The 12,956-nt window shown below is 38.1% G+C and overlaps 1 protein-coding gene across 1 annotated transcript; it reads right to left on the minus strand.

Moving 5' to 3' along the window:
• Window positions 1–9,812: 9,812 nt before the first annotated feature.
• LOC137646555 (uncharacterized) lies at window positions 9,813–10,712 on the minus strand. The gene has a single exon (XM_068379664.1). It carries the CDS (start codon window positions 10,710–10,712, stop codon window positions 9,813–9,815), a length of 900 nt encoding a protein of 299 aa, XP_068235765.1.
• Between the last annotated feature and the right edge of the window lie 2,244 nt (window positions 10,713–12,956).

Below are 12,956 nucleotides of genomic sequence, written 5' to 3' on the forward strand. Positions count from 1 at the left end.
CAATAGATTTAACGCTGACAAAAAACTGCTTGTCAACTGCTCATCAATGTCAGACTCACAAGCAGTATACTTAATAGCATCCATGGGACTGCTGAAAGTCTAGGCAAATGTTATTGCTATCTTCAGAGGACAAGAAAAAAAAATTTCATCCCAAAACCTAGAGGTTACTCTAGCACATCCGAAATAACCTCGAGGCAAATGGTACCCTAATGTTCTACTGCTAGTTGATGGGTCAGGAGTTTCCCCAGTTGCACAACCTTCAGTCAGCCTTACCTGCAGAGGTCCCATGACTGTGAAATAACTGACAATGACAGTTGGGCAGTCATCTAAGTCTTTGTGGTGCTATCATAGGAATAATTTTCTTCAAGTATCTCCTATTCCACTAGTTGCAAACTCCTTCAGTTTGCCTACAAAAGAGACTTCTCGGTCTTGGTAGTAAAGGCTCATCTTTCAGATGAGCCAGGTACAGTGTGAATTTTCTTTGTCGGAAATATGTACTGTACTTATCAGGAGTATAGAGCAGACCTGATCTCCCAGGAAAATTAAACCTCCATCTTGGGATGCAAGAAAGTGTTGCTTTCTTTCTTTTTTTTCTCTCCTTACCTGTCAAGGCGACCCTCTGATAGGGGCTCCTACTTTTGGAGAGGTTTTTTTCTTCCCTAGGCTTCGACTAAGCATGTAGGCAAACTACTCCTATTCCTGCTCTCATTCAGAGCACTGGATTGTATATCTTTTATTCATTGTCTTTAGCATAAACTCAAAATTCAATAATCCTTTAAAGTTTTCATCAGCTTCAATGCTTAGGGAAGTGACACTATCGAAATGTTTCTTATAAGAGCCTTTAAGGTGCTACCTTAAATAACCCTGTAATATAAAATCTTCTCATGAGCATTCTCAGTTCTGAGACTAAATTTTCATAACCACTGGCAGGGTTAGTCAAAAAAAAAAAAATGTAATAACAGCATTTAGCCCTAGGTGCCCTTGAGCATCGGAGAAAGCGACTCGCCCATGAATTCTAGAGTTGGTGCTACTCTACCCTTTGAGAAAACTCTTGGTTAAAGTTTTAGATGCTAATGTATGGAAGATTCAGACAATCTTTACTGTGCATTTGTGGTAATGCACTTGCAAGTATTTTCACTTTTTCATTCTACCCTGTCTATACTCGGAAAGCAGATATATGACCGCAGGTCCATTACTGGACCAAAAGTAAAATATATGAGAAGTTATAATGTAACTCTTGGCAAGTGAGTGCCGGCCCTTTTCCTGTTTTTCTCCCTCACTTGCGGTATATCTGTTTGATTCTCGTGTAACTGGGCAAAGGTAGATACAGGTAACAATTTCCTTTAGATAGCAGTTTTCAGTTACATTATAGATTCCAACCTTGATTGCTGAATCCCTTAATAGAGATAAGCTAATATTGGTGAATGATAGATTTTAGGGCATGAAGTTGAATCCTGAACAAATTCAAAAGTAGTTCTAAGACATGGCTTGTTTATGACAGTGGCTTGTCTGTCTCCAGATCTTCGAATCCGTAATCAAACTACTGTATATAAAACTTAAAATTCTAGGTGCGTTTCTCCATGGTAAATTTATTTGAGAATCTTTCTCGGTTTCTTCTAAATTTGCACAAAAGTTTAGCTTTTGAGATTGTGGTAACCAGCTGTCGACTCTACCCTTAATTTCTTGGATGGAAACTTTAATATTAAATTATTCCTGATCTCTTTATGTTAATCTTTGCCACTGTCGTTAAATTCTTTTTGAATGTTAAAGTTTTAACAATCTTTCATTCTGATCTTCCAAAACAGTACTAGTAGTAGTAAGTTATGCAGTTAAAGTTAAGTAATAGCCATTCTCTAATTAGTACTAGTCATAGTTAGATTTCTAAAGGTGTGGTCTCACATAGGTGATTCAAGTCCTCGCACATATTATGTTAAATTTGGTAGTGACACCTCCACTCTGCATTCCTATCAATCGCCTTAATGTTTAATGGTACAGGCTGTTTGACATGTACCTAGTGTTTGCATATGCATTTGTATGCAATAAAGTATGTGGTCCGAGCTCACAGACTGACAGTTTCATGGTGCACTACACAGACGTTACGAGTAAGGTTTGTTCAGCAGTTTTTGAGCAACCTAGTTAGACGTCATCAGCCGTCACCTTTTACATTAATTTTTATACATAAATTCCACTCGAACATCGTGTTTTCCAGGGATATGGTAGAGAACAGCTTTGGTCCAAAAGAATCCACTTGCTCTTTTGTTCAGGAGAATTTGGTACATCCTTGTGAAGGAAGCTTGTTCACAAACTTCAAAAGATTTGTATGGATCACAATCTAGCTTGGTATAGAGGTCAATCTTTGAGGACTAGTAATTGGTTAACAAAGACTATGGTATTTTCTCTTATGGATGCAAAGAGCTAAGATGAGTACATTTTGGGACAGTTTAAGAACTTTTGTCTTGCTGATAGATATCCAAGAAAGGATGTTGATAAAGCAGCTACAGGAGCACACCTGATTGTACAGTAGGGGTCTTGTGGAGTTCAAGAAAGTTGTAGCTTCCTGAATGAAGAAAAGTTCCTTAAACCCCCCTTGATGGGGAAACAATCAATCAATCAATCAATCCATCTGTACCGTGTATGGCCGAGGTAGTGGTAAGGGATATGACGTCAAGGGAGGGATGGATCCTTACAGAATAGTTTTCTATGGAAAACTCAGTCAAAAACTCAAACGGTATGAAATGAAATGGCTAATATAGTTCTGAAATAAAATTTTCTAAATATTCATATTTAATGCAGTTATAAGGAAATCAATATTTTAGTTTTCAGATATTGTCTCCTGGTTCTACTGCAACCGCTGCCTTACCTGAAAAACCTCTAGTTATACTGCAACCGCTGCCCTACCTGGAAAACTGTAAACAGTCTTTATGTACCGAAGGTCATCCCATCAACCGTGGCAAAGAGAATAGATGCCAGTCTGACTTTGTACGTGAGCTAGGTGAAGATTTTGTCCTTGTAAAGTTTAATAAATTTATTTAATGCTTAAATGATACACATCAGTCTTTAAGTATTGTTAAAGGCTTGTAGAAGTAACCTAATTATATATCTTGAGTAATTGGTTCAATTTGAAATATTCATATTCTACATGTATGCAACAATCTGTTCTGTATGACTAATGTAATCTAATATCTTAGGTACTTGAAAATGCAGGGATCTTGGATAAAATGGGAAACGGTAAACAGCCTTAATGATGTGCACTGAAACCATCCCTAAGAGTAAAAGGATGGCAGAAGTATGATTTATTCGCATATGGACATGGAATTTAGTTTTCTTGAAGCTGAATCCCACGAGTGTAGAACAAGAAATTTTGAGTTTTTTTCCTCTTGCTATACTTTTCTGGAACTGCAACTCAATAAGAGAACCTGCCTCAACCTATTCCTCAACCACCTTTAGTCCAGATGTAGGTCTGGCACTTTGCCTTAAATCCCAGAATTAACTATCAGCCATGTGCAACTACAGTACCGCTACTCCTGGGCCGACTTTGCAGCCAACTTTTACTCTTTTGTAGACAGTATATATTTAGTTTGTAAATTTATATACTTATATTTTTTTCTAAAACTATATAGTACATTTATCAATTTATCTTTTATCTAAAATTTATATACTTATTTAAATTTTGAACGAATCCTTAAATGAGGTGATTTTATAAAATATCAAGGAATATTAAAAAACTTAATTTTAAATTATAATATATCACTATAAAGCATGAATAGACTACAAAACCTCATAAATTAAAATTTTGTGTGCAAAGATAAAACTGACTAATTACAGTAGATAACTCTATTGAAAATGATTTTTAATGTTTATCTATATTTTTGACAAGTCTGAAATGCATCAAATAATTATGTAAAATTTTATTGTGTAAATATACTGGAATATCAAATTTTTGCTTTAAACTATATTCCTATAAAACAAATTAATTTGACAAAGTACAGATTCAAACTTTTACTGAAATATTAATAAGAAAACTTTAGGATACGCTAAGAATGTCATTATCTATGAAAAGTGTGAATCATTCTTGAATAATATTACTTGGAAAACTGATAGCTGATTCCTTTAAAGTTCGGAAACTATTAAATAAACTTTTGGAAATTGTACGAAAAATAAAACTTTAGATTTATACGAAATATAAGTTGCACGAGACATTTAAAATTTATATTAACTTTGTTTTTCAAATGTTAGATGATACAGATACATTGTAGTGTTCGGTAGTGTGCAAAAAAGTTACAAAGTAAAGTACTTTTTCCTTTAAAATTTTAATTTCTTCTATTAAATAGAATAAAATAATTTTCAAGAGTACAAATATTTAAATTGAAAAAATAACTGCGTTACGGGAATTTAATAACTAAAATTTATATAAAATTTAGTTTTAATGTGTGGAGGTTGATACTAAGCTTATGAAATACTTAATAAACCTTATTAGCCATTATCAACAGTTATCAAGGTCTAATTCTAAATTAATTTTGTAAGATTCCGCATAAAATAATTTAGACATTAATACTCTCTAAACTAACAAACTTGGAGATGTGCATTTTTCCTTTCATACAAACCTGGAACCATTTATAGGTTTTATTACTTATTGGCAACGCTGAAAACTAGCAAAGACCAATTTAGTGGGGGATAACTAACCCCATCTGCTAGCTAGTTATAGACTGGCTACCCCGCTCACTCACGCCCGTCAGTTGAGTAACCACGTATGCTTTCTGGCAGGACTTTTAGGGGGACAGGGTGGTGGGCCTATTTGTATGAATAGCTCCAGGTTTGATTGCTAGGAAAAATACAAACTTTTCCAAGTTAATTTGTTCACACATATACAAACCCTTAGCTATTTATAGGGGTGAATTACTCATAGGAAGGAGGAAGTGCTACCAACTGCACTTGGCTATGACCCAGGGTTCTCCTATTTCATCTGATTGAATTAGTAGGAACCCTACCCTTTAAACAATTGTCACAAGTAACTCGCCGATAGCAGCATGGAGAAGCTTGTGTGAGAGGCTAGTGGCTTGTCTATATGCAGGAACTGGAGTATAAGCATAGTTTTAAGACTTAATCAATATCCTCCCTAAAGAGGTATTGGGGACATAACAGAGCGTACGTACAATACTCGGGATGCACAAGGGAAATGAGTCTTACCTGCAGAGAGGTGAGGTCAGCTATGCTGTGGCCTTGCAGTGCTATTTCCCCAGAGGGGTGAAGGTGAAAGGAATGAGCCACTTTCTCATTCACCAATGACTAACCTGGGCAACCTCAGCCCTCAACCCTCTGCTTCCTGTCCATCAAGGAGCTTGAGGCATTTAGACCAATGGAAAGTCAAATTGTTCCTGTGGGTTACGTCTTGCAGGTAGTGGGCGGTGAAGGTAGTCTGACGCTTCCACACGCCCGCTTGCAGTACCTGTGCCACAGTTCTTCTACTTGAACGCCAGGGACGTTGCAATGCCCCTGACGTTGTGAGCTTTGTCGATTGGACAGAGGGGATCCGGCATAAGAATTTTAAAAAAACTTTCCTGATCCACAAGGAAATTATTTCTTGTGACCCTGTGCTTGACCTTACCCGTGATAACGAAAATCGCTTGCACACAGTGACGGGCTGCTGTTGTTTTTCTTTTTAGTAATTACTCTTTCCTTACTGGACATAGCAACTGGTCTGAGTCTTCAGTCCAACACAACCGGAGTCTTGGCAACAAACTCAAGGGCATAGCTGAGGATAACCTCTCCCCATCTCCTGGAGTAGGAGACTTCAGCAGAAAGACGATGTAGTTCACTCTCTCTTGGCCGAAGCAAACGTAAGCAGGAACAGTCTACCATGTGAGGTGGCGATCAGAACCTGTCGTAATGGTTCGTAAGGGGGACCCTTCAGAGACCGACTTGGTCCACGTTCCAAGGAGGTCTAAGCTCTGGCTGGGGACAAGTAAAGTCTTAACTATGTATGAGCAAAGAAGTTTACACGAGGAGAAAATATAGAATCCTTGCAGTCTGAAGGCGAGCCTGAAGGCAGAGCAGTAGCCTTTGACGGTAGAGACGGAGAGAAGAATTTCTTTCCGAAGGTATACAAGGAACTCTGCTATAGATGGAACAGAGACATCGAGGGAAAAGACACCCCATCGACAACACCAACCTCAGAAAACTGACCCCTTCTTCTGGTAGACTTCCTCTGGATTTCCTGAGGTGTGCAGCCATTTTTTTGCAAAAAGTTGCAAAAGGCGACTTTGTGAGAGATGCTGCTGGACAGTGTCCAGGCGTGAAGCCGAAGTGAAGCTACGGTTTAGTGGAAGATATTGGCGTTTGGTTGTTTGAGCAGGTCTTGCCGTGGAGGGAGCTCCCTCGGATCTCTGTGAGGAGTTGCAGAGGATCGGGAAATCATTCTGCATGATGCCATAGCAGAGCTAAGTCATTTGCAAGTCGTTGCTTGCTTGTACCTGGTCGAGGATTTTCTCATCAGACAAAACTGACAAAATGCGTAAGCATCCAGGTTTATCCACAGTTGTTGGAAAGCATCTTACCAAAGAGCTTGGGGATCTGGTAATGGGGATCAGCATAATGAAAACCTGAAATTTAGGGCTGTTGTGAACAGATCCACAGTCGGGGAACCCCACAAAGACAGAAGTTTGTTGGCTATCAGAGGATTCAAAAGACGACCTCAGTGCCAACTGCATGCATCGCTCTGCTCATCTTGCCTGTTAGCACATTCCGCTTGCCCGGAATGAAGAGAGATGCTAGTCAGTTTTCTTCTGCTGTGAAAAGGTACCACCCTGTTTGTTCAGATAGGCTACCACCAGGGTGTAGTCGCTCATCAACACTACAGAGTACCCCACCAGGACCTGGTGGAACTGTTTGGGGGCCAGAAAGGCTGCCCTTATCTCAGAGATTTCTGATGGTACCTGACCACTATGGGGACATTACTATGAATCACTAAAGGTTACAGTAACTTTCATAGGTTGAATCAAACGCAGCTCCTTCTTCTTCTCTTTTATTTCCTCTCCGAAAACCACAAACTTTATAAACAATAACATTTAAAATCATCAGAGAAAATAACGTTCACTGATCTCAAATAAACTAAGAATAATGTCTTATAATTTGTGTATACTATCAGCAATTAATTAAGGATCAAATCATTAAAACATATAGAAATAAATACAAGAGACTGTGAGCAAAATCATTTTGGAACGCCAACTTAGAAACTACTGAAAGAAAACGGTTACAAGCAAATTACTAAAGGCATGACTAAAATGAATGACTAATTTTGCACAACATTATATTAATATTTGACATTCTCCCCACCATAAGGGCGAAGGCACTTATCTTAACAAGTTTCACACTAAGGACATGAGTGGGTGTCTGGATATTTATTTGGACAACCCATCCTAACATAGGAACAATAACAAGCCTGTAGGTTATAACATACTGTACCATCAACTGAAGTCACAATACAACTCAAATTCTTCAAACAAGTCATATACAAATCTAATTTGCGACGGGTTTTAATTTGGCGACCCTTCTTAGAATACATGTTACCATCAACAACAGTATTTCCATTAGGATTCTGTTCAGCTGTCTTATCATCTATTACATCAATATTCATTTCAGAATTATCATTTACATGTTCAGGGACTTCCACAGAAAGATTCTTTAAACCAGGGTTCAAGTGAGCATTGATCTCCAAATCATGAAGTCTTTGTATTGATCTGTTAACAATACCTTTCCTAGTTTTAACATCAACACTGCGAATCAGCCCATCCCTTCTAGGGTATACATTTACAATAACTCCAATAGGCCACTGTAATCTGGGCATATGATCTTCTTTAACAAGCACAGTGCTACCAACATTCAATCTACATTTTTGGTTAAACCCCTTAACTACAGGAGGTAGATTTGCTATGTAATCTTTCCTCCACACACTCCAAAACTGTTCCAACCTTTTATTTACAATTTCTTCTCTATCACGTAGATCATCTGGAGTTACAACATATGGTTCAATGTCAACAGGGGGTTTAGAAGTTATATTCCTACCAAGAATAAAATGAAAAGGGGTAAGATAATGTTCAAAGTCTGGCTCATCACTCACAAAGGTCAGAGGTCGAGAGTTTATGCATGCCTCAATTTCTACAAGAGTAGTCTCTAATTTATTCTTGCTTACATATCTAATTCCCAAAGTCTTTTTCAAGGCTACTTTAACTGACCCCACAAGTCTCTCAAACCAACCTCTCCACCATGGTGATCTTGGTACGTTAAACCTCCATTTAGGTGCTAAGTGTCCAAATACCTTCTGCACTTCCGAGGAGGCTGCGACAAAGGTTTTGGCATTATCGGAATAAATTACGCTCGGAATACCTCGACGAGCAGCAAATTTCCGTAAAGCCTGCATAAGATTTACCAATGACATGGACTCCGTGAGTTTCAGATGCACTGCTCTAACTATAGCACAGGTAAAAAGCAACATATATAATTTCTTTCCTGGATAATCAGCACTAAATACTGGCCCTGCAAAATCTATCCCTGTAACTGCAAAGGGAGGTGCTGGAGTAACTCTCAAATCAGGCAATGGGGCAGCAGGTTGACTACAAGGACGGCTATCGTGCCGGCAACAATCTAGACACTCCCGTACAACAGTCTTAGCCATTCTTCTTACACCAGTTACATGAAAACTAGATCTTAATGATGAAACAATGCTGTTTACACCAGCATGTTTTAGAAACTTATGTTGGAACTGTACTAAAAGCCTGGAGAAATGTCCTTTAGGAAGAATGATTGGGTGTTTTGACTCATAACTCAAGTCAGAAAACTGAAGTCTACCCTTTATCTTTACAATACCTTTATCATCAATAAATGGATCCAGTTTTCTTAATTTAGAATTTTTAGGAATCAACCTTTGATCAGACAAAGCTTGGATTTCACTGGGGAAAGCTTCTCTTTGCACTACATAAATCAACCTTGCTTTAGCCTTATCTAATTCTTCAGTAGTAAAACCACCAGTATTCACAGCAACCCATGACCCTTTTGCTTTACAATTGCTCATAAACCTTTGAACATACCCAACAATTCTTATTGACTTAGATTATTGTATTTTTCAACATCAAACATGGGAGTTGCAGTCTGGACACTTAAGCATACTAGATGGTCTTCAGATTCATAATTTACAGTCTCATTAACAATAATGGAGTTATCACCGTCCTAAATACTAAATGTAGGATCCGACAGATTACAAGGACCACTAAACCAAAGGTTATTACCAACAAGCTTTTCCGCCAATAACCCTCTAGTCATCAAGTCAGCGGGATTATTTGATCCACTACAGTGATGCCAGTGACTGGGAGGTGTCAATTCCTGAATTGTTAACAAACACATCCCTTGTCACTGAATCACTCCTTATCCATCCTAAAGTTATAGTGGAATCTGTCCAACATACAATCCCAGGTTTGATCTTAAAATCCAGAGCCCTTTTGACAAATCTTACCAATCTAGCACACAATAAGGCTCCCATTAATTCCAATTTATGAAGAGTAAGTTTCTTAATTAGTGCTACTCTGGCTTTAGACATGACAAGTGAAGATTGACAATCATTTCCAAGACAAACCCTTAAGTATACACATGCACCAAATCCCTTCTCAGAGGCATCTCCAAATCCATGTTTCAATGTGTTCAATACTCTTCCAAGGTACATTAGTAAAATAACATCTCCTTATAGCTAGGGAACTAAAGTATCTAGTACTATAAATCCATTTCTTGAATTTTCTCTCTAATTCATCTGGCAACTTGTCATCTCAAGAAATACCCAACTTCCATATATCCTGGAATATTATCTTTGCATACATTATAAAGGGGCTTGAGGTGTAACCAAAAACAACTCTATTGAATCTCATATGCCTTACTCCATTTTTACCTGACATAAAAAATCTATGGACATTTTTGTCCTGACTGTGAACATTAATTTGTAAAAAGGCCTTAACAACATCAACAGAGATCATGTACGGCCAACGTCTAAATCTAATCAATATCCCTACTAAATCTGGGTTTAGAGAAGGACCTGTCAACATGCAATCATTAAGCGAGATTCCATTAGGCCCCATAGCAGAAGCATCAAAAACTGGACGTATCTTTGTAGTGCTGCTATTTAATTTACCGACAGGTCTATGAGGCATGTAATAAATGGGTCCCTGTGACACCAAGTCCTCGGAAGGAATTTCCTCAATTATCCCCAAGGACTCATATTCATCCAAAACCTTCATATACGCATCCTTTAAATCTTCATCTTTCTCAAATCTAACCAAAAGCTTATTTAATCTCCTCATTGCTTGATTTACATTACTCATCAGTGAATCCTTAATGCTGTTATTTTTCCAAGGTAACTGAACTTCATACCTGCCATTTACAAAATCTATTTTATCTTCAAACTCTTGAACTACACTTTCCATGATATCTTCTTTACATTCCTTACTAGTAATACCAATAGTTTTTAAATCCCAAAAATATGACATATCAGCATCGGATACCCCTGATATACTTAAGAGCTGGGGAGATGAGGACACAAAGTCTGATAATGAAGACGTACTTACGGCCTTGGTGAAATTACACCCCTTGCCAACATTTCCCGATAAAACCAAACCAAACACTGAACTCATGGCAACAGTTTTCCCAACCTGTACAGCATCTTTAGGATTCATGAGGCTCTAGTAGTAATCCAGACCTATAAGAATATCTATTTCTAAAGGAGAACTATCATCAAAGTCATCTGCTAAATCTAAATGACTAAAAGCATCTAGGATGTGGGTTGGAACTACTCGTCTAAATAAGGGGTTACATATCTTTGGAATACTTGCAGCAAAAATGGGAATAATTTTACCTTTATTATCCAAGACATTTAACTTGTAAACATTACTTTCTATATCCTTACCAGAGCTATGCCCACCAAAGCTACTGTAAGGGGCTTCAGTCCTAGTAACCCATTCAGGTTTACAAATTTCTGTAAACTTCCTACTAACATAAGAGCGATAACAACCACTATCGAACAACAATTTAGTGGTGACAAAACCTCCCTTATTATTCATTACCTTTACCTTAGCCGTTTGTCATACAGTCTTATTACTATAATGGCCTGACAACATACTAGCTGAGGAAGGTGCCACGTGATCACCATTTTCTACATTTGTTTGGGGGGCCATATTCACCTTAATGCCACACATTACTACATTATGGCCACCTTGACGCTTAGTACACCTTACTTTACAATTTTTAGAAATATGGCCCTTATTCACACATTTAAAACAAACACCTAATTCTCTTATCTTGTCATACCTCTGCTGCCCATCCAATGCTAAAAACTTGTGACACCTTTCAGATTTATGGTTTAGCTTCGTACAAAAAACTCAATTTGAACCTTCACTTTGAGAAACCGCATGTAAGGCAGAGGTTGTATACAAATTATCTCTGCCATCTTTACTCTTAATATTCTTTCTTTCCTCATTTCTACCATGAGGCCCAGAAGCTGGGATATTTTCTCTGTACATCTCACTTCTTTCTAGCAGTTCTATTTCCCTTTTAAGCCACTCTAACAACCATTCAAGACCACTTTCATGGCCACTACACTCTCTTGACCATTGTAGCCTCAACTCCATTGGAAGCCGAGACACAATCATAGGGGTTAGGAGAACCTCACACTGCTTGCCTGTTACTCCAAGGGCATCTAAGCTTCTTGTACGCTTTATGACTTTATCCCGAAGTCTCCAAAGTTGTTTTGTGTAGCTCTTACCTTGGTTGACAGGTACTTGAAGGGAAAGAAGAGCTTGGACATGTGCATGAATAATGCACACAGACTTGCCAAATCTTTCCTTAGTAAGTAGACAACTGTTCTATAGCTGGCACTGGTGTGTGGCACGCCTTGCACCACATCCTTGGCAGGACCGTCTAACAGGGATAGCAAGTAGGTAAACTTACTAGTGACTGGTAACTCTGTGTTGTCTATGTGGGACGAAAACTGGTCCCAGAAACTCTGCCATTGGGTTATTTCGCCATCAAATCTTGGTAATTCTAGTTTTGGCAGCCTTGCATGAATGGATGCTGTACTTGCAGGACTTCCACGGTCGTCATCACTGATGCCTGCTGCCGAAATATCTTTAAGCCTATTTACACATCGCAGCCTAGTCTACCTAGCTCTAAGCCATGCACGATCTGCTTGTTCCAAGTAAATTTCTAATTCCTCAGGTTCGAGTAGTATTTCTAATTTATCCTGCACTTCTTCTAGTTTAAAGAGTCTTTTATCCATCTCTTCTAGAGCTTCTACTAAATCGCTTGAGGTAGGAGGTGGGTCTCGGACTAGTATGTCCTCTATTCTATTACTAACTCTAGTCACCCAGCCCTCAGCCGCTGCCTTTGCCCTATGTAACTGCTCCATTATAATTATATCACTGGTTGCAGTTTCTAAAGAGTTACTGATAGTTCTTACCGGGTACCAATAGTTCTAATTCCGGGTTCTGGGCACCAAATGACCTCTATGGGGACATTACTATGAATCACTAAAGGTTACAGTAACTTTCATAGGCAGTGTTGCACGCGGCTCCTTCTTCTTCTCTTTTATTTCCTCTCCGAAAACCTCAAACTTTATAAACAATAACATTTAAAATCATCAGAGAAAATACCGTTCACTGATCTCAAATAAACTAAGAATAATGTGTTATTATTTGTGTATACTATCAGCAATTAATTAAAGATCAAATCATTAAAATATAGAGAAATAAATACAAGACCCTGTGAGCGAAATAATTTTGGAACGCCAACTTAGAAACTACTGAAAGAAAACGGTTAACGACAAATTACTAAAGGCATGACTAAAATGAATGACTAATTTTGCACAACATGATATTAATATTTGACAGTACCTTTCTGATTCGGACCATTGGCCGGAGATGTAA

This window comes from Palaemon carinicauda, chromosome 9, assembly GCF_036898095.1.
Source record: "Palaemon carinicauda isolate YSFRI2023 chromosome 9, ASM3689809v2, whole genome shotgun sequence".
Classification (NCBI taxonomy): Eukaryota; Metazoa; Arthropoda; class Malacostraca; order Decapoda; family Palaemonidae; genus Palaemon; species Palaemon carinicauda.

Coding starts and splice junctions, on each gene's coding strand:
- LOC137646555 (XM_068379664.1), bottom strand. CDS start 10,712: ATGAATCCTAAAGATGCTGTACAGGTTGGGAAAACTGTTGCCATGAGT.